The sequence below is a fragment of the Ranitomeya variabilis genome, chromosome 1, assembly GCF_051348905.1.
Source record: "Ranitomeya variabilis isolate aRanVar5 chromosome 1, aRanVar5.hap1, whole genome shotgun sequence".
NCBI lineage: Eukaryota > Metazoa > Chordata > Amphibia > Anura > Dendrobatidae > Ranitomeya > Ranitomeya variabilis.
The window spans coordinates 1,110,311,107-1,110,334,480 of NC_135232.1; the positions used below are offsets into that span (position 1 = coordinate 1,110,311,107).

Consider the following 23,374-nt stretch of genomic DNA (forward strand, 5'->3'; position numbering starts at 1 on the left):
TGTGTGTTGTGGTCCTCCCCTGCTGTGCTTACGGGATAGTCCCCACAACTGTTGTGTCTGTTTCTGAAGTTCCCTCACAACTCGATTTTGATGTTCTTCTTCGTCCCCCCAGATGATATGGCTAGGACGCACCCGTATGACGGGTAGGCTCGGAGCTCTTCCGGGACCCTAGTGTCGCCCCTCTCCAACTGTTGCCCCCTATGTCTTCTTAGGTGATTTGAGTAAGACAGCCCGCCTATAACTGACTGTCCTGCCGTAGGTTTGAAGTAAGGCCTGGAGCTCAATACTTCCTTGGCGTTTCCGGCCACCGGCTACGCGCCTCAGTAGGATGTTGCCTCGTCTTACAGCACGACTCCTACTGGTGTTTCTCCTTGTTGCGTTGATCTCGTTTCTCACTCAGCACAATAAACCTCGCTTCTTGTCCTTTCTTGGGGTACCGCCGCGATGAAGTGCAGGCGCGGTCCCGTAACGTTCTTTCCTGTTCGCTAGGCCTCTGTCAGGATCCCACCCCTGACAGGGACCCCCCTGAATCTTCCCCTGCAACACCCTCTGCCACAGGATGTTGCCTGGTTCCAACCCAGTCAGCTTCTGACTATCTTCCTGTCTAACCCCCAGGTTTACCAGATTGTGAGGAGTGGCCTAATACATAGCACCCTTAGCTCCCCCTGGAGGCCAGACTGTGAAGTGTATTGGTGTCTGTGATACCTGGTCAGGTGAACTCCTTCAGTGCCATCAGACGTACCATAGCCCCCCTTAGCGGCGGAGCATCAGTACTGCAACGACCAGGACTCTGGGGCGCTGCATCTTTATTTAACTCTTTTACTACTATAGGATTAGTAATGGATAGGTGTCTTATTGACGCCTCTCCATTACTAACAGGGCTTAATGTCACCTTACAATCAAAGGTGACATTAACCCTTTATTACCCCATATGCCACCACTATAGGGCAGTGGGAAAAGAGAGGCTAAGTGCTGGAATTCTGGGGCGGCTGGGGGCTGGTAGTTGTAGCCGGGGGGGGGGGGCAATATCTATTGCCCCTCTCTAGGCTATGAATATCAGCTCTCAACTGTCTGCATAGCCTGTTCTGGCTATTAATTATAGGGGGACCCCTCATTTTTTGGGGGGTCCCCTATTTTAATAGCCAGTAAAGGCTAAATATACAGCTGCGGGCTGATATTCATAGCCTGGGAAGCTCAATGGGTATTAACCCCTTCCCAGGCTAGAAATATTGGCCCCCGGATGTCAACTTTCCCTCTCTGGCGCAGAAAATTGCGCGGGAGCCCACGCCATTTTTTTTCTTTTTTTTCTTAAATTAAAGATATTGCATGCAGATTTTGTGTGTGTGTCTTTAACTATTTTTGTACCATTTTATTAGGTTCATTACTAAACATCGACCTTGGTATTATCTATCTATCTATCTATCTATCTATCTATCTATCTATCTATCTATTATCTATCTATAGATCTATCTATCTGTCTGTCTGTGTGTGTGTGGGGGAGTGTAAACATTATTCTTCAATGGAGTATGTAAATGAAGAGGTTGAACAAGAAATGACATCACAATTTTTTTTTGTTAAATAATAGATCTTTATTTAGCTTACAAAAATGCATACAAATCTGCATGAAAAAAACGCTTGAAAATCCGCATCAAAAACGCATAAAAAACGCATCTAAAATGCATCAAATCCGCACCTGTGTTTTCTGCCAAGAGAGGAAGAATCTGCACAGAAAATTCCACAGGCAAATCTGCAACGTGTGCACATACCCAAATTCCCCTAGATACGGATTACTGCGTAGGACTGACTGTACGCCGGACAGGTATTGGTATATTGTTGGTTTATTTTTTTGACATGTTTTCCAGAAGATCGAGGGCTTCACTTGGAATGGCAGAGTGATAAAGATGGAAAAAATGTGTATATTGCTTTATTTCATTAAAATACTTTTTTCTAGCTGTGTGGTGTGTTTGATTAACCCTTTAACAACTCTAGGATTAGTAATGGATGCTGACCTGCTCCTCAACCTCAAATCCGTCCTAAGATAACATAAAACAAGTCGGCCACTCTCTTTCTCCCACCTGCTCTCTCTCTCTACTTCTCCTCACTGCTGGAGACATATCTCCCATCCCTGGACCACCACATCTCATACCTCCCATTACTACTCCCTCCTATCGCTCCCTATCCAACATGAACTACCGCAATCTTTCCAACATAAAACCCGTGCCCCTGATGCCCACGCCCCTGCTCCCCCTTTCTGGAGCACTCTGGAATGCCCGCTCAATCTGCAATAAGCTTCATGTGATTCACAACCTTTTTCTCTCCCGCAATCTTGCCTTCCTTGGCCTCACAGAAACATGGCTAACACCCTCTGACACCGCCTCCCCTGCTGCGCTGTGTTACGGAGGCCTCCACTTCACCCACACTCCTCGACCCGGCAACAAACATGGTGGAGGAGTGGGTCTTCTCCTTTCTTCAAACTGCACCTTTAACCCAATCCCGCCTCTTCCCGCCTCTTCCCTCCCTTATTCTCCCCTCTTTTGAAGTCCATTCTGTCCGCATCTACTCTTCCTCCAACCTCGAAGTGGCCATCATATACCGACCTCCAGGCCCGGCCACTGCCTTTATTGACCAATTCTCCACCTGGCTTCTTCACTTTCTCTCTGCTGACATTCCCACCATCATCATGGGTGACTTCAACATCCCCATTGACACCCTTCAGTCAACAGCCTCCAAACTTCTGTCCCTTACCTCATCCTTTGGACTCACTCAACGGTCCTCCGCAGCCACCCACACAGGCGGGCATACACTAGACCTGGTATTCACCCGTCTCTGCTCTCTATCTAACTTCACCACCTCCCCTCTCCCTCTATCCAACCACCATGTGCTCACCTTCTCATCCCTGTCCTCCTCACCGGTCATCCATGTCCATCAACATGCGCACCCCCGCAGAATCCTTGCACACCTAGACACCCACACACTCTCTGACTCCATCCTACCACTGGCATCCATATCCTCACTCCACAACACAGACACTGCCACTGCTTTCTACAATGCCACTCTCACATCAGCTATTGACACGGTTACCCCTCTCGTCCATGGCAGAGTGCGACGTATCAACAGACAACCTTGGCACAATAACACCACTAAAAAGCTCCGGCAAGTGTCCAGGGTTGCGGAGCGGCGTTGGAAGAAAACACACTCGCAAGATGACTTCACTGTATTCAAACAAGCAACACTCGCATTCAAATCTGCTCTCACCTCTGCTAAACAGGCCTACTTCACAACCCTCGTATCTTCCCTATCCTACAACCCCAAACAGTTATTCAAAACCTTTAACTCCCTCCTCCGCCCCCCACTGCCCCCTCCAACCTCCCTCATCTCTGCTGAGGACTTTGCCACACACTTTAAAAATAAGATCGACCAGACAAGGCAAGTCTTCATTGTTCAAACACCACAACCACTTTGTATACCAGACCAATGCCCAAACCCCATAACATCCCTATCCAACATCACTGAAGGGGGGCTTAACTGTCTCCTCTCCAAATCGCACCTCACCACCTGTGCGCTCGACCCCATCCCATCCCACCTCCTCCCCAACCTCACCACCACACTGATCCCATCCCTAACCCACCTGTTCAACCTATCACTAACTTCTGGCACCTTCCCTTCTGCGTTCAAACATGCCACAATCACACCTATCCTTAAAAAGCCAACCCTCGATCCAACTGCTATGTCCAGCTATCGCCCAATATTGCTGCTCCCATTCGCTTCCAAACTCCTGGAGCAGCACGTCCACGCTGAACTTTCCTCCCACCTGTCATCTAACTTGTTTTTCGACAATCTACAATCTGGTTTCCTCCCCCGTCACTCAACCGAGACTGCCCTGACCAAAATCACTAACGACCTACTTACCGCCAAAGCTACTGGACAATACTCTGTACTCCTCCTTCTAGACCTGTCCTCTGCTTTTGACACAGTTGACCACTGCCTCCTACTACAGATCCTCTCCTCCTTTGGCATCAAAGACCTCGCCCTATCCTGGACCGCCTCGTACCTTTCCAACCGCACTTTCAGCGTCTCCCACTCCCACACTACCTCCTCATCCCACCCTCTCTCTGTTGGAGTCCCCCAAGGCTCTGTTCTAGGACCCCTACTCTTCTCAATCTATACACTTGGCTTGGGACAACTCATAAAGTCCCATGGATTCCAGTACCACCTCTATGCTGATGACACTCAGATCTACCTCTCTGGCCCAGACGTCACCGCTCTGCTGTCCAGAATCCCAGAGTGCCTATCAGCCATATCCTCCTTCTTCTCCTCTCGCTTCCTCAGACTCAATGTGGACAAATCTGAACTCATCATCCTCTTTCCTCCATCCCACAGATCTTCCTTACCTGACCTATATATCGCAATCAATGACATCATGCTTTCCCCCGTACCGGAAGTCCGCTGCCTCGGAGTAATCTTCGACTCTGCCCTGTCCTTCAAACCGCACATCCAAGCTCTTTCCACCTCCTGTCGCCTCCAGCTCAAAAATATCTCCAGAATCCGTCCTTTCCTCAACCTTCAATCTACTAAAATGCTTGTGCATGCCCTCATCATCTCCCGCCTTGACTACTGCAACATCCTTTTCTGCGGCCTCCCTGCTAACACCCTTGCACCTCTCCAGTCCATCCTTAACTCTGCTGCCCGACTAATCCATCTCTCTCCTCGCTACTCCTCCACTTCCCCCCTCTGCAAATCTCTTCACTGGCTCCCATTCCCTCAGCGTATCCAGTTCAAATTACTAATACTGACCTACAAGGCCATCCATAACCTGTCTCCTCCATATATCTCTGAACTAATCTCCATATATCTTCCCTCACGTAATCTCCGGTCCTCCCAAGACCTCCTTCTCTCCTCCACACTTATTCGCTCCTCATCCAATCGCCTCCAAGACTTCTCCCGAATATCCCCCATCCTCTGGAATTTTCTGCCCCAACATGTCCGGTTATCCACCACATTCGGATCCTTCAGACGGTGCCTGAAAACACATCTCTTCAGGAAAGCCTACAGCCTGCACTGACCCCGCTGCCTCCTCATCACTACCAAAGCTACTGCCTCACCAACACCGGAGCTCCTGCAACCCCCAACCTACTGTCTCCTTCCCCATAATCCTGCAGAATGTAAGCCCGCAAGGGCAGGGTCCTCGCCCCTCTGTATCAGTCTGTCATTGTAAGTTTGTCTACTGTAAGTGATATCTGTAACTTGTACAGTATGTAACCCCTTCTCATGTACAGCACCATGGAATCAATGGTGCTATATAAATAAATAATAATAAATAATAATGGATAGGTGTCTTATTGACACCTCTTCATTACTAATCTGGCTTAATGTCACCTTACAATAGGAAGGTGACATTAACCCCTCATTACCCCACTTGCCACTGCTACAGGGCAAGTGGGAAGAACCGGGCAAAGCTCCAGAATTGGAGCATCTAATAGATGCTCCTTTTCTGGGCAGCTGCGGGCCCGCACCTGTGAGTTTTGCCGGGTTGATTGTAAAATATAGGGGGGCCCCACGTTTTTTTCTTTCATTCATTCTCCCCTGCTCGCGCTGCTGGCTGCCCGAGCAGGGGAGAACGGATGACAGCCAGCTTCAGCACCACAAGCAGGGGAGCAGCGCTTACTGTAGTGCTGCTTCGCGGCAGCCGTCCGTGTGGTCCTGATGCGGCATACGGGCGGCACACGGTTGCCACACCTGTGCCACACAGATGTATCACACATACATGGATATCTCCGGTACCATGTTTACCGGTACCGGAAATATCAGGACATGTGAAACCGGCCTTAAGCTGAGGTCACACTTAACGTATGAAAAATCGGTCCGAGTCTCCATGCTGAGAGTCGCACAAGTGTTCTCCGTATGGTCATCCGTGTGTAATGCGTTTGCAATGCGATGATGCGATTTTCTCGCACCTATGTATCCATATGACATCCTTATGGCTTTACATTTCTCACTGATTTTCCCCATTGAATTTAATGGCTCAATGGGCTAAAATGAGGAAAATGTGTGCATATTTCTCGCAAGTCACACTGACAGTCCGTGTGGCGAACGAGTTTTTCTCGCACCCATAGGCTTGCATTGACGAGTCTCAGGCGATATACGCGTACAATCGCAGCGTGCTGCGATTTCACTCGCACGCTGAATATACCTGAGAAAAAAATACAGATGTGAGCTTCCCCATAGATTAACACTGGTCCGAGTGCTATGTGATGTTTCTCACATAGCACTCATCGTCCGTATTCTATGGTAGTGTGATGCCGGCCTAAGCCCGCAGATACATGAACGTGCCGGTTTGTTCCTCTTTTTGTGAATGGGGAAGTAACAAACCTTAAATGTTGGGCTGGAATTTCCTTTATTTTCAAGAGTATTATACGCTTCATGCTATTGCTGTAAAGTTGTCAGAACAGGAAACTTATCACAAATATGGTACGGCCTGGTGTTAGACCTACGGAAAAAGGAAGTTCTGTATCAGCAGAGGAAATCAGTCATGGACAGTTTTGTGCACCCGACTTACCCAGACCCTCGTAGTTGCATGAAGAAGTCAGTAGTGATACATCACCGCTCCATTCTTCTATCGGAACGAGAGATTTATCTACCTAACCATGGAGAAAATCTGATGGCGACATCCATAAAAAGATCTAAGTCTCGGGCTGCATCTGTGGATAGAAGAAACATGTGTCGTGGTGACACTATCAGGTGGGTGACAATCTTGAGAAATTTAGTATCTGAACATAGGGGCGTAAAATGGTAGAAAAGATGGAGTAGTTGTGCAGAAGGATTGCAACTTTTTTTAGATTTTGTTTTTCTATTTATGCATTTTTTCCAATTCTAGATATTTTTGTGAATTATTTTTAGAGTACATTTATTTTTTAAAAAATATATTCAATGTACAATCTCCAAGGAGCCCAAAGCAAACTAACTAAGAGGGCCAATTTGTAGAGAATAGGTGATAACTGACTAATTAGTGGAGGTCCGACCACTGGGAGCCGTGATCTACAAAGCTACACCGATCAGCAGAACGGAGACTTTTTATCCTCGCTGGAACCACAGGTCAAATGCCCGACAGCTACTCCATTCACTCGCTATGGGGCTGCTGGAAAAAGCCGCGTACAGCGATTGGCAGCAATATAGGGAAAAAATGGAGTTGTGGTTGAACATGCAGACTTCCACTTCCTTCTAACAGTGATAAAAGTGCCCCATTCTGCCCATCATAACGGGTCCTAACGCTTAGACCCCCATCCTCAATAATATCACCTACCCTTGCCTTTATTGGACAACTCCTTTGGGACTTTTCGGACCCCTCTGATACTCTAGGGCCGGGTTACATCCTAACTGTAGTTGTTCACCAATCGATAATTTTGCCTAATGCTGCCCGTACACATTAGACTTAGGCCTGCTGCAGACGAGTGTATGAAAAAGGTTTCAGCCAGAAGACTTGGAGGATTTTCATCCACATGTCCGTTTTTTATGTCCGTGTGCGCTCCATAGTCATACATCTACATTAAAAATTGTACACGATCATATACGATTCCCTAGGTTAGTAAAAGATGTGTGATGAGTGATGGGCGAGTGTGTTCATTGCTTGGGTTTTCCTGAGCACGCTGGGGTGACCTCCGAGTATTTGTTATTGCTTGGAGATGTAGTTTTCATCCCCTCAGTTGCATGATTTACGGCTTCCAGATATGTGAATACGTGTGAGGAATGCCTGTTTGTTAGGGAACTCCACACATGTATTGAGCTTATCTGGAAGCCGTAAATCATGCAACTGAGGCGATGAAAACTATCTCCGAGCAATAACAAATACTCGGAGGTCACCCGAGCGTGCTCGGGAAAACCCGAGCAACGAGTATACTCGCTCATCACTAATGTGTATCCATAAAAAAATTGGATGGCACTCGGATGCACTGGGATCCATCATGAGCCTCATCGAGATGCGGACTGTGATTTTTTTCCTGATGTACCGAGAGTAAAATCGTTCATCTGATCAACCTACTGAATAAAAAGGGTCAGTTTGCTGTCCGATGAAAAATTGGACAGTACATGTATGATTCCTATGCTCGTCTGCATGAGCCCTAATATTCATGAATCTCTCTCTACTTGAAAAATAGCAGAATATGCCCTTACCCCCATAAAAGCTGATCATCGATAAAGACAGAGAATGAGTTGGTTGGTGGCTTCCACTGTTTTGGTCACTATCTGACATTAATCAACGGTGATCACTGTCCCGCTAAGTGTAGATCTCACCACCGTGTTCTCTACGTCTGAGACTAATGGTCCGATTATTCTGATCAGAGTTTGATCACAGTGGCATCAGTTTTTTGTCTATGAAAATCGTGTTATCAATCGAGTGTGGTCCAATGTTTTTCACGGACCCATAGACTTAATTTGACAATTTTAATCCAACACTTGGATCAATATTGGACATGTCTCTGATTTTTTTTTCCTTGGACCGATCAGTCAGAGGAAAAAAGTGGACATGTTCACAGTCCTATAGAATATCATGGATACGGGCGCAATCAGTGAGAACCACAGATGGCACTCGTCTGAGATGATCGGTCGTATGCACGAGCTTTAAGTCTGGATTTTGAAGAAAAATCGATCAAGCGGTCCCACTATTGCTCGCCAATCCTTTTGTTTGAAATCTTGGTGCCACTTTGTCTATGGTTGATATGTGCTTAGTATTGGTCTAGCAATCATCGCAAAATCTGCTTCATACAATTTCTGACCCCGTAATTAGGGTGCAGTCAGATGGCTGTCTAAATCGGGGCGAGATCGGACCACTAATGCACAGACTGGCTCTTCATGTATTTCTATGCAACTGGAGAGCCGCGGCCAGTGGAGCGCCCCCACACCGCCGCAGGGCCGAGGGGATACCCGGAGCCGGGCCTCTAGTTCTCAGTCTCGGGGTTGTCACGGTGGCTAGACCCGGTCCGTGGCCCTGTCCGTCAGTGGGGGACGTCCGGTGCAATAAGTGGTAGTAATGGTAGCGATGGAGCGGTACGGTTGTGGGGTGTAAGTCGCGGTAAATAACGAGGACTCCAGGTTGCAGTCTCTTTACCTCTTTACTGGAGATCTCTGAGTCCTCAGTCCGGAACACGGTTCACCAGGCTACGCAAGTCCGGCCGGTCCAATGGCACCTCCAGAGTTCTCCTCTCAGGTGGAAATCTGTGCCTTCCTTCTAGCGCTATGTGTTGTAGTCCTTCCCTGCTGTGCTCACGGAAAGTAACCCCACAACGGTTGTGTCTGTTTCTTAAGTTCCCTCACAACTCGATTTGATGTTCCTCTGTAATCCACCCCTTCCCTGTATTCAGGTTGGAATGGCACCCGTTTGTCAGGTAGGCCTGGAGTTCTTCCGGGACCCTAGAGTCGCCCCTCTCCCGCAATTGCCCCCCAAGACTTCATAGGTGATATGTGGTAGACAGCCCGCCTGAGACCGACTGTCCTGCCGCTGTTTGGAGTATGGCTTGAAGCTGTATTCTAATCCACTCCCTCGGCGTTCCGGCCACCGGTATTGCGCCTCAGCAGGGTGCTGCCTCTTTCAGCACAACCCCTGCTGGTATTCTCCTTCTGCTTGATCTCGTTTCTCACTCAGCACAATCTATCTCGCTTCTAGTCCTTTCTTGAGTCCCGCCGCTTCCAGGAGCCTGCGCGGACCCGTTACGTTCCTTCAATGCCAAGCCTCTGCCAGGATCCCACCCCTGGCAGAGACCCTACAGTCTCTCCCTTCACAACACCCCCTGCCACAGGGTGTTGCTCCGTTCAATCCCGTCAGCGTTCTCTTCTAACTTCCTGCCTGACCCCCAGTTTACCCACTATGGTGGGGAGTGGCCTAATGAATAGCACCCTTAGCTCCCCCCGGAGGCCCAGCTGTGAAACATATTGGTGTCTGTGATACCTGATTGGAGGAACTCCTTCAGTGCCATCGAACGTACCATGGCTCCCCTTAGTGGCAGAGCCACAGTACTGCAACGACCAGAACTCTGGGGCGCTGCACTCCCCCCTGGTTAAACACAGTACTCCGGGACTGGGAAGAAAAACAACAATACAGATTAGTAAACAGACATACAATTTTGTTGAGTGCAAAACAATAAGTATACTTGAACAGGCTTCCCTTTATGGGAGGTGAGGACACTTTTAACGTTACAAAACATAATCATATATCATAGCAACAGGCTATAATTAACTCTCATTACCCAACCGGGTATTCTACTTAGTGCAAATTCTGGAACAATAAATTAACATTGCCTTTAAGAAACATACACTCTTAGTTTACCAAAGGCCTTCCTATAATCACATTACAGGGTAAGGTAACTTCACATTCTCCTACTTTGAACCTGCAGGACCGCCTGTCCCTATGGCACCAGACCTACTGCCTCTCCTTTCTTTTACAGGACCGCCCCGTTCAGCCAGGGCCTACTGCCTTTCGCTACTATACATAGTATAAACATAACATTCCTTTCATTTAAAGAACTCTGAGCCCGCTCTACTCGGCTCCTTTAAGGACTCACTCTCTAACCCCTACGGGTTCGCCTTCTGTCCTTAGTAACAAAGTAACTTTCTATGGGGACGCAGGGTTGACCTTCTATCCTCACCTTCATCATTACTTCCTTACTTTCAGCTATGCAGATCTCTATCTCTACCCCTACGGGCTCTCTGCATCTTTTCTTTCTGCAAAACATTATTTAGATTTCACATTTCAACAAATTCAACACATATAACTTAGCATGTAAAACAGTTACATTTCTTTTTCAAGCTTCATTATCACATTACTGTTCTGCAACAGTATCTTTCTCAAGTTCAATTTCACACATCCCCTTTAAGAGGGGACCAAGTCTTTCTGAGGTAGCTCGTCTTCTCAGCCTACCAGCCCACGCAAAGGTTCCGGTATGGTATCTTCGCAAAGTGTCTTTAACTAGAACCGGTAGGAAAGGTATCTTCACAAAGTGTCTTTGGCTCAAACCAATAGGGCAAATATCTTCGCAAAGTATCTTTGGCTAAAACCAGTAGGGAGCACCTTTAAGAAGGTGCAAACTATTTACAAAAGAAAGTTCGAATCATGCACAGTCCATGATTTCTGCAGTTCTTTAAACTTGTGCAAAATTTTAGAAAAACTCAGAACAAACACAGGGATCCCGGGTCAACAAAGGGATCCATTAACCCTGGACAGGTTTTAGCAGCAAACAATCAGGAATAGTTAAAACAATAAAATAGCAACTATTTACATTTTCTGACAGTAATGTCTTACTGAGGTTCTGCGGAAGGTGATCTCTTTTCTGGCCTCACCAGACCAACAGATCGGCCCGGTGAGCCAGGACGCCGTTCTGATCCCAGTAAGGATAAGATTCCCCTCCGGGGGGTCCTCCTTGTCGGCAGGTGCACACGTCCCTCTGGTGTGCGGCGAGGCTGGGCTCCTTGCGGTTCCGCGGGGCCGGGTTCTGCTGCCTTTCCTCCGGGACTATCCCCTTCTGGTGTCCCCGCCGCAGCCCGGAGGGCGATGCATCGCTGGACCCCTCGAGCGAACCAGCCCGTCTCACTGGCGTCCCTCTTCCACCTCGTATAGGTGACGGCATCTCCTGGCTCCAGGTCGCGATCAAACCCCCCGCGGCAAGGTTCCACCTCTTCTCGGTCTACCCGAACTTGTACTGGCTCTCCAATTTCTTGGATCACTCCTCTCCCATATCGGGGATTAAAGGCCACCACCACACCCCAGTGCGAGGTCGGAATCTCCGGCGCGCCAATCGAATCAATCTGCTCCGCCGGCTGGGGTCGGCTCCGCCAGGCGGCCATCAGACGCCGGAAGTGTTCGGCGTCCGGAATTATTTTCAGGTCCGGAGTCGGTAGCGTACCTTCAGACGCGGCCAGGTGGGACGGAGCGGGGGATACTGGGGACAAGCGGATCTCCGCTGGCTGACCCATCCGAGCAAGCACACGGGCATCCTCTTTCAGCCGGCGTGCTAACTGTCGGGCCTCGGCTGCAGCCGCGCACTCCGCGGACATCGGTACAGGGGGTCGTCCCATCTGTGGCCCTGCGAGGGTCAGACCCCGCAGTGTTGGTACCTCTGGGGCTACCCCAGGCTGCGCAGCCTCAGGCCGGGCCGGGTCAGCTCCGCATGGTGCTCCGGGCGTCGCCATCTTTTTCTCCTCTCCCGCGTCTTCTTCCCGCGGTCTCTTCCGTGGGCGGCCCCGTCCCCATGGTCTCCACCCTCCGACCAAGATCAGGAGGCGTACCTCAGCCGTTGACGGGCACGTCCTCAGGACACAGAAATACTTAGACTGGGCGGCCATTGTTGTTCGCGCTCTCCAGCTTGCCTACGCCCACTTCACGCCCCTCTTCTCTTCCTGCGCTTTCCTCAGCGCTGCAATGGCGGCGGATTTTGGCGGCAACTGGCGCAGCACAGTCTTTGTAATAAAGTACAGTTCAAGCACAACAAATCACAGTCTCTAGGCACACATGACCTGATTCTTCAGGCTTAAGTAGATCCTGTTCGTGACGCCAAGTTGGAGCGCCCCCACACCGCCGCAGGGGCGAGGGGATACCCGGAGCCGGGCCTCTAGTTCTCAGTCTCGGGGTTGTCACGGTGGCTAGACCCGGTCCGTGGCCCTGTCCGTCAGTGGGGGACGTCCGGTGCAATAAGTGGTAGTAATGGTAGCGATGGAGCGGTACGGTTGTGGGGTGTAAGTCGCGGTAAATAACGAGGACACCAGGTTGCAGTCTCTTTACCTCTTTACTGGAGATCTCTGAGTCCTCAGTCCGGAACACGGTTCACTAGGCTACGCAAGTCCGGCCGGTCCAATGGCACCTCCAGAGTTCTCCTCTCAGGTGGAAATCTGTGCCTTCCTTCTAGCGCTATGTGTTGTAGTCCTTCCCTGCTGTGCTCACGGAAAGTAACCCCACAACGGTTGTGTCTGTTTCTTAAGTTCCCTCACAACTCGATTTGATGTTCCTCTGTAATCCACCCCTTCCCTGTATTCAGGTTGGAATGGCACCCGTTTGTCAGGTAGGCCTGGAGTTCTTCCGGGACCCTAGAGTCGCCCCTCTCCCGCAATTGCCCCCCAAGACTTCATAGGTGATATGTGGTAGACAGCCCGCCTGAGACCGACTGTCCTGCCGCTGTTTGGAGTATGGCTTGAAGCTGTATTCTAATCCACTCCCTCGGCGTTCCGGCCACCGGTATTGCGCCTCAGCAGGGTGCTGCCTCTTTCAGCACAACCCCTGCTGGTATTCTCCTTCTGCTTGATCTCGTTTCTCACTCAGCACAATCTATCTCGCTTCTAGTCCTTTCTTGAGTCCCGCCGCTTCCAGGAGCCTGCGCGGACCCGTTACGTTCCTTCAATGCCAAGCCTCTGCCAGGATCCCACCCCTGGCAGAGACCCTACAGTCTCTCCCTTCACAACACCCCCTGCCACAGGGTGTTGCTCCGTTCAATCCCGTCAGCGTTCTCTTCTAACTTCCTGCCTGACCCCCAGTTTACCCACTATGGTGGGGAGTGGCCTAATGAATAGCACCCTTAGCTCCCCCCGGAGGCCCAGCTGTGAAACATATTGGTGTCTGTGATACCTGATTGGAGGAACTCCTTCAGTGCCATCGAACGTACCATGGCTCCCCTTAGTGGCAGAGCCACAGTACTGCAACGACCAGAACTCTGGGGCGCTGCACCAGTCCATAGACTGCGTTCCAATCTCGGTCCGATATATACGGCCGTCTGACTCTGCTCTTAGTAAGAATTGACAATTCTGGAGTCTAATAAATCTCAGACCATCCCTTTCCGCTTCTCCAATCATCCCCATATCGGTTATCTCCCAGCTTTCTCAGAAGGAGATATAACTAAGAAATAGATAATAATAATAATTTTATTTATATAGCGCCAACATATTCCGCAGCGCTTTACAACTTATAGAGGGGACTTATACAGACAACAGACATTACAGCATAACAGAAATCACAGTTCAAAACAGATACCAGGAGGAATGAGGGCCCTGCTGCTCGCAAGCTTACAATCTATGAGGAAAAGGGGAGACACAAGAGGTGGATGGTAACAATTGCTTTAGTTAGATGAAGAACTATTCAAATTTCGACAAGTCTGATGTATATCTTCTGGTGGAACTTTGTGCACTTGTCGAGCAGCGCCCTTATCATTAATACCAATGACCATATGTAGCAACTTCTCTTTTTTGTTTTGCTTTTCTTTTATGGTTGTGTTGGTGGCTTATTATGATACTTCCTCACCCATATATTTTTAGTCTGCTACAAACGCCCCCATTTTTAAGGGGACTTTTTGTTAATTTCTTACATCTCACTTTGATTGCTGCCTACACTTCTGCTTCTCTGGTAAATTTAGCAGCAACACCTGAGTGGGCCGCACTTGTGAAACCGCACTATGTGTATATGTTTAGCTCGCATCCAGTCCTACACAGGTACAGTCGGGCTCTGTAGGAGTCCATGGACATTATGTAAAGACCCTATATATATTGAGCGGAGAGATAATTAACCTTTACATGCAGCAGCTTTACCCCTGTACCACTGCGGTCTTTCCACTGTTTCCATACGCAATCACTTATTTTTGCAGGGTGACAGTTGTTTCATCTGCAAAGCCTGATTGATCGTCGCTCAGGATTGAAAGCAAAGCAGCTTTTTCCCTGCAAAATGCCAATTAGTGTTTGTGCAGGGAAACAGTGAAATGTGTGTGAAAGCGGCCTGAAAGATTACCCCACTATTGCAGCACTTATTGTATTGGATTGGGTCTAACAATCATATAGTATCACAGGGCTCAGAATTTATGGAGGCTGTGGAGACACGGGTGAGCGGGTGCTCTGGTCCGCTAGCCGAAACCACGTGGACCAGGGTTCATCCCACCGAACGCCTGCTCTCGTCTCTTTTTATGGTATTCAGACAATGAAATTAGAACCTGTATTCTGCTGACAGGATAAGGACGTTCCGTCATGGGGAATTTCATTTCCCTTTAGCTCCCATACAGATTTGATGATAATGTGCTGACGAATAATCGATAGTTTGACAACGACCTAAAAGAGATCTCAGACTGCAACGGCCAAAATTGGAATTTTTCAGCCAATAATGGAACCGGTGCTTATCACTGACCAAAAAATACAACAACCCCCTCTGGTGTTTCGAAGTATCAGTCATCAGTCAAAGCAAACGATTGTCCATTTCACCAAAGACAACGGACGATCATTTGTTATGCTCAGGACCGTCCATATTGGCCAATTTTTATCTGATCAGTACGTGAACCTGTGAACTAAGGCCGGGGTCACACTTGCGAGTGCAGTGCGAGAAACTTGCACGAGTCTCTCGCATTAATACCCGGCGCTGCCGCCGGCACTCGGGACCGGAGCGTTCAGCTTCATAGAAAGACATGCAGCCGCACACTCCGGTCTCGAGTGCCGACGGCAGTGCCGGGTATTGAGGCAAGAGACTCGTGCGAGTCACACTTGTAAGTGTGACCCCGGCCTATCATAGATTATCCAGAACTAGCTCGCCTTGGTCTCTGACTCCATGGACTCACTGTCTAATCCAAACACCATACAAGTGCTAGGGTCCCAGTTCAAAGGACAGTTTGAGGCCCCCCTTCTTTACCGAAGACCGTCACAGTGCGATAATATCCTTCTTAGTGAAACAGTGGGAAATGGCGGAGAAGCAGATTCCCGCCCTGGGTCTTCTCTATCACTGCATGGTCCAATTCCCTTGGAAGTACAGTATATTAGGTAATGGATGTATAGTAAGTTACTAGGACATGTCGTCCCTTCTGGGGTACAACATGGTCAGTTCTTCTTTACTCAGTCTGCTGCTTGACGACTTTGAGGTTACCGTTAGATAAGAACTGTTTTCAGTTTCACGTCTTACCGCATCGCATTTAGTGACAAGTCACGTCTCACAAAGGACATTTAAGAAGCCTTACTGTCACGTTACAAAAGTAGCCACGCAAATGACTATCATGTACAGCTCTTCTACTATGACATCAAACAAAGTTATCTCCACCAGCCATGGCTCTTCCTTCCCAATCACTTGTCTTAGTCAGCTCTGTCCTTCTTAAGGAAGTACACAGAAGACTCCCTAATCAAAGAGGAAACTTCTCAAACTTCATGACCACGACCTGAAATCTGTAACATAGCCCCCCACATATCATCATTAATGGAGTTGTTTCATCTTTTTGAACAAACATGAAACTTTACAATTTACGTCTTATAAAAAATTCTCTCGTTTTCAAGAACTTTACTGCTCACTACCAAAGTTATTGGGCTCCTCTGTAATCTTAGCAGTGGCCATCTTCTAAGTAAGGAGCACAGCGCATATAACCCCTTTTCAAGAGTTTGGAGCATCTACTCTGAAGCTGGCCAGATCACCAGATCCATCGAGCTTCAGTGCTCTGATGCTCCTCCTATGCCACTGCTTTTGCCTGCAGCATTAGATGACACACAATTTACGCCACCGGTCCACACTGTGAATAAATCAGGAGCACACTGCTCCCCCAGTGAGATGGAAGCTGGGAGGCTGGGGAGCGTTGTGCTCCTGAAGACAGAACATGGGACAACTCCTTAACATTATTTTTATAGAACAGAAAAACCTCTTGGACGCCATAGATCTCCAAGGTCCATGTGATATGGCAACTTCGATATTCACCATCTGGAAATTACATTTGGTTCAGGTTCTAGTTCAAATTCGAGTAAAGTTCTGGTACAAGAACCAAATTCTGGAATAAAATTTGGGTAGGGTACCAGAACCCGAACTTCCACTGATTTATTAAGGAATATTAAAAAAAGCAACTTTCTAATATATTTATGGGGCTATTCATTAAGATTAGCTTAGTGCAAACCAGTCTTAATGAAGCACTTGCTGGAGGCGAGTCTGATAACCAGCCAGAGCACTGCGGACCTCGTACGAAAAGTGGACAACCCCTTTAAGCTAAAAAAAAAATACACTGTGAAGTGAGGGTTCCTTTATGGAATCGTGTAAAAACATATTAAGTGGGGAAAAAATGCTTAGTAGACATATTTTTCCCCTGACTCTTTACAGAATCTTCTTTCAGTGTTTCAGTAAAATAAAGAATAAACGGACAGGGAAACGATTGATGGAGATAATGGGCGCTCAGTGCAGGGACAATCTTCACTTCATGCCGCCGTCTATTAATACTCAAGATGATAATCCACCATTGTAGTCACTTGTGGTCAGAAGTTTAGGGAAAGTTCATCATTAAATTTAATTATGGGCGCTCCACTCAGACAGACTGAGAATTAATTAAAAAGTTCATCCAGTGGCAGCTTTAAAAGGGAATAAAAAAAAAAAAGTTGCCATTTTTACAATACATTTTCAAATAAAAAAAAAATACGGTAAGTAATTTTGACTATTCTGATTTAAGAGAAACGTGTCCTCAGAAAATGATTATTTTATGTTGTATATTAAAAAATATATATATACATTTACATTTTCTCTATTTGTACAAAAAAATCAGAAATCTTTCAATTTTCGCACTAGTTTGTAGACCTTATGCTAAACTCTCACTTCAAGGAGACTTTTCAGCAGTCTCATTATCATCACAGACAGGATTACACTGAAAGGTATTAACTATACACAGCGGATAACACAGAATACTCCAGTTATAATAAGTGAAGGTTACAGCTCACCTCCTCCCCCTCCTTTTATGATTACCTTTGCCAGGATTGGAGCATGTTCAGATTGCAAACACAGAAGCCCCTTATACAAACAAGAAGGGTCTGAGTCAGTCTAATGCTGCCAATGTCAATGTGTTGGACAAGAAGTTGGTCAATATGTGAAAAATATCGTAAGAAAAACTAATGTAACATGGGAACAATAGGTAATTTTCTGATGACGCATTCCGTTAAAAAATACTTGAATACAGCTCTTATGCGGACCTATGTGTCTCCACGGTTACAGATCAACATATAGGTTTTCTTTTACATTTTCAGTATCTACATTTGCAAAAAAAGCCCGAAATGTTGTACATTTTCATACTGACTTCTAGATCTTATACTGGACTCACACTTCCAAAAAGACTTTTCAGCAGTCTCATTATCATCGCAGACAGGATTACAATGAAAGGTAATAACTAGGGATGAGCGGAAGAGTGAAAGTTAGGGTTCGTCTGGTTTCACTGTACTTAAGTCCACAGTTCGGTTTGGGTACAAGAACTGTACCCGACCTTGAACCCGAACCCAATAGAACTTTGAATCTGAAAAATCTCTCTGTCTCTTCCCCGAACTCCCGAACTGTAAAACAAACTTTTAGGAGTAGTCCGTGTCTGATACAAACCCCGAACTTTACAATTCAGGTTCGCTCATCCCTAGTAATAACCCTATACACAGAGAGAGTAGAAATGGTGGCAGAGTAGAAGGTGCAACACGTGACTCCAGACTACAAAACTATTTGTAGTCTGTAGCCATGGAAACACATAACTCTCCATATTAGCTGTATGCACAAAACGGTGGTCCATTTTTAATAGAGACTATTTGCTTAATTTTTTTGTTACATGCATCGGAACAATAAATGGTGGCAAAAGTATACATACCCTTTACATTTCATTGTCTGCAAAATGTTATTTAAATGGGTGACACAGAAGTGAAATCTTTGTGACGTTCGTGTGTTGTAAGAAGCAGCAATTAATGGATAACATGGGATTTAGAATAGTATTTAGGCAGCGCAGGATCATTTCGGATAATAATTACCCTGCTCTCCTACAAAGAAGCTACTGACCAGGATACACCCCTGTTATTATTAATGCCCGGCTGCAGGAGGTTTTGCGTTGGCAGTGCGCCACGGTAGAAGGGTGAAGGTTATTGTAACATTCATACTGAGCCTGACCTGCATTACTAAGCCCCGGACAGCATTGCTGCTGCTCGCCTGATCCTGTGCAGGCAGTTACAGACAGATTTTGGAAAGGAAGCTCCTAATATGTGAGGCCCGGTAGGTTTGGAAACAACCTGCTGAGATTTATTAGACGACCTTCCATTGAGATTTTTGTAAAATAATAAGGAAATCCGTGTCTTACAGAAATATGGCATCGGGAGAAGACAGCTGGCCCATTCCCATGAGGGCCATCGGTGCCCAGAACCTACTGACAATGCCGGGGGGAGTCACCAACTCGGGATACCTGCACAAGAGAGGAGGGAAGCAATTACAGCTGTTTAAATGTAAGTTACCGAAACATACAGATAAATGCCGTATAAAATGTGCGTGAGTGATGTTTTTTCTTCTCTAAAGAGTTGTCCTGGCTTAGGGTATAAATCTGCAGTCGTCGTTTGTGACTGCAGACTTGTACCGATGCCGATTTGTATACTTGCGGCCACATTCCGACTAGACGTGTCCGGCTTCACTCAATACACTTGCATGAAGACTAGTAAGCATGTGACCGCATGTGTGCAAATCACATACAAATCACATACTTGTGGTCAGGCAACCGCTGCTCTTTATACAAGCACCAGAGACTCCTTACAGTGGATGGTTTGTCTGCAAGTGACTGCAGATTTGTAGACTAAGGCCGGACAACCCCTTTATAAAAAAAATAAATAACATTTTTAGGGGTTTTCCAACTTTCAAAAATGTGGTCTGCAAAAATACAAACACAGATAGTAGTCACCCTTACTGGGTTCAGTGCAGGTTCTCTCCTGCTGTATCAGTGTTGTCACATGAATGCTGCTGCCAATCACTGAGCTTGTGCCGTCTGCGTCAGCAGAGCAGCTGACCTCAGTGATTGGCTGCAGCAGTGATGAGAGGAGCAGCGGTGGGGAGCTGACACTGGATCTGGGGAGCCTGAGTACTATCTGAATTTGAATTTTTTTTATTAATATCGTTGTGGATCCACTTTTTTTTTTAAAGAGGACTTTAAGAATTTACCAATTTAATATTGGTTCTTATATGGGCTCCCCCAGAATCCAGGTACCGGAGGCATCACTTATCACGGACCCCCTCATACATATGTCCTTGCATATAAGATATTATCATTGAGGATTAATGAGGTTCGACAACGACTGATTGTGAAGTTGAGCCCACAAACACTTTTTGGTAGCCAGTAGCCCCTTCCCTGCAGCTCGACCTGCATAAATGGGAAAAGCTGCTGTACCAGCCATGGCCTGTGTGTAAGAGTGGCGCTGTGTCAGGGGTCTCGTACACCCTGTTTAATCCTGGAAGAACCCTTTATTGTAACGCATATTTGTCCAGGATCAGGACCAGCTTTCAGGACTTACCTCATGTACTGTTCCTTTGTTTTATGTCGCAGCTGTACAAATCTATGATTACCTTTCTATTACTTTGTGGCCGTCTCCTGTGTGTTTCACCAGTCATGCTTCATATTCCTTTTGCAGAGCACAGCGCGGTGCAGCGAGAGGTTGTTGAGTGGCGCTCACCTATGAGGCTCAGTAGCCAAACCTGCACTGGGGGGAAATTGAGAGGAGAAGTTCTGAATGACGAAAATTATGATTTGCTTGAGAATATAAATAAATATAGATATTTTTGACATTTTACAAAAAAATAAAGGAACTTGAGGGAAGCACTATATAGTGACATTTCCTGTTTTCTGTAGATCACTTGTCAGCTTTGCTGTATAAACTAGGACATGAGGAGCAGAGACATTTCATTGCTCTTAGAGGGAGGGGGGATTTAAAGAAGCACTCCTCCTCCTCCTTGTCCTCTTCCTCCTCCTCCTCCTTGTCCTCTTCTTCCTCCTTGTCCTCCTCCTTGTCTTCCTCTTCCTCCTTGTCCTCTTCCTCCTCCTCCTCCTCCTCCTTGTCCTCCTCTTCCTCCTCCTCCTCCTTGTCCTCTTCTTCCTCCTTGTCCTCCTCCTTGTCTTCCTCTTCCTCCTTGTCCTCCTCCTCGTCCTCCTCCTTGTCCTCCTCTTCCTCCTCCTCCCATCAAATGTTTATCCTTTTATTATATTGCAGTCATCATATTATACAGCACTGTGTGTACTTACAATTGCTCATTCTGCCTTTCTACCCAGTTAATTATTCTCTTTTCTAAGCTCTGTGTAGAAACAGGAAGTCTCTTGTCCCTGCATTTATCGTTCCCCTCTTCATCTCCTAACCCAGCTGCTTCGTCCTCCCCCTCTGTATGTAGATTCTTGCATTTTCAGGGAGGGGGTCTACTTTGTGACATTCATCACCATTAAAGGGAATATTTCAGCAGGTTTTTGCTACCTCATCTGAGTCCAGCATAATATAGGGACTGAGACCCTGATTCCAGCGATGTATCACTTCATTTACTGGGTGCATCATTTGTGGTACAATCATTTTTTTCTTCTGCAGATCTGGCGGTTCTCAAATGCTGAGCCATGTATAACCCCGCCGACACCACTGATTGGGAGCTCTCTGCATACACTGTGCATAGGCAGAAAGCTGCCAAATGGTGGTATGGGCTTTATTGGACCAGGAGGCACGAGGCACAAAGTCCTATAGTGACAATCTCCTGTTGATAAAACATTGATTTTATTGAAAGAACAGCACAGCCCTGTAAGTGACACATTGCTGGAATCAAAGTCTCTGTCCCTACATTATGCTGCTCTCAGTTTACAGAACAAAAACTGGTGCCATTTTCCGATACCCGTAGCGTCTCCATTTTTCGCGATATAGGGCTGAGTGAAGGCTTATTTTTTGCACGCCGAGCTGATGTATTTAATGATACCATTTTGGTGCAGATATGTTTTTTTGATCGCCCGTTATTGCATTTTAATACAATGTTGCGGCGACCAAAAAACGTAATTCTGGCGTTTTGAATTTTTTTCTCATTACGCCATTTAGCGATCGGCTTAATCCTTTTTTTATATTGATAGATCTGGCGATTCTGAACGCGGCAATACCAAATATGTGTATTTTTTTATTATTGTTTTATTTTGAATGGAGCAAAAGGGGGGATGATTTGAACTTTTGTTTTTTTTATTTTTTAAAAAGCATTTTTTTTTACTTCTTGCATGGTTCAATAGTCTCCATGGGAGACTAGAAGCTGCAGTTGTCTGATCGGCTCTGCTACATACAGGCGATGATCAGATCGCCTTTATGTAGCAGAAATGCTCACTTGCTATGAGCGCCGATCACGGGGCGGCGCTCATAGCAATCTGGCTATGACAACCATAGTGGTCCGCTTCAGACTTCTGGTTGTCATGCCGACCTATTGATGACCCACGATCATGTGACGGGGTCACCGATGGGTGGGATTAGCAATGCGCGAGTTAAATGCCGCTGTCAGAGATTGACAGCGGCATCTAACTAGTTAAAAATGTGAAATTGCACTTTTTCTTGCAATTTCTCTGCACTTGGAATTTTTTTTCCTATTTTCCAGTACATTAAGTGGCAGAATAAATGGTGTCATTCAAAAGTACAACTGCGAAAACAAACAAGCCCTCATCCGGCTATATGGCTGGGAAAATATAAAAGTTATGGCTCTTGGAAGAAGGGGAGGAAAAAACGAAAACGAAAAATGGAAAATCGCCCGTGGGTGAAGGGGTTAAAGGGATATTCTGGGCTAAAAAAAAAAATCCCTTATTAAAGGTGCCAACTGTTAGATCGGTAATCGCCGGAAGGGGAGACCTGTGTTGCCACAAGTAACCCACTCTGGTGATTGATGGGGGTCCTAGCAGTGGGACCAGCACAGATCTAAAAACACCTACACAGTGGATAAGTGATAATGTTCTTAGACCGCAATGCCCTGTGCAAAAGACATCGGTCGTGCCACAAAGCCGTCCCATCCTGGAAATCAGTGGTGTCTTAGGCTTCTATAGATTTACGACATAACAGGAGAAAATTTTGCCAAAATTTTCTCTTTCTATTTCTTGCTGGTATTTGCTGTTATAATTTGTTTCATTTTACCATTCTTCGTTTTGAAGGTTTTCTTAATTTTAGTTAAAATGAAACATGCACTTAGCAAGCGGGTGGTTTAGGACTTGCCAGTAAGGACGTTTTGTGACATTCACGAAATAAACCACACGTCTATGTGGTCATCATGTGCTGACATTTACAGCAGACAGGCGACTACAGTTCCTGCATCGGCTCATCTAGCATCTACAGTTATCTGATTTGTTGTATGTATGTATGCCGGCCCCAATAATATTCACACTGCACCGATAACTTGTGAATGTTGACACCAAATAATCAGATTATTCTCATCTTCTCAGGTGGATATTGTCGGATAGAGCGTGTAATTACAAGCAAATTTGCAATTTACTGCTTATTAAAATTTGCAACCGTTCTTGAGATATTAAGAGTTTTCTTTTGCTTACGGCTTGTTGTTTTGGAGACCGACCACCACTTTTAGACGGCAGAACTTGTACAGTGCTTACAAGCTCGTTTCTATTGAGTGGTCGGTTTCCTGGGC

The 23,374-nt window shown here is 46.6% G+C and overlaps 1 protein-coding gene across 1 annotated transcript in view; it reads left to right on the forward strand.

Annotated features, from left to right (window-relative positions):
* Nucleotides 1-6,537: 6,537 nt before the first annotated feature.
* Nucleotides 6,538-23,374, forward strand: part of SH3BP2 (SH3 domain binding protein 2) — a 37,381-nt gene continuing 20,544 nt past the window's right edge. The window contains exons 1-2 of the mRNA XM_077280174.1: nt 6,538-6,738; nt 19,064-19,203. Of these exons, the coding sequence (XP_077136289.1) occupies nt 6,575-6,738; nt 19,064-19,203 (304 nt within the window). The 5' untranslated portion in view covers nt 6,538-6,574. The remainder of the gene's footprint in view (nt 6,739-19,063; nt 19,204-23,374) is intronic.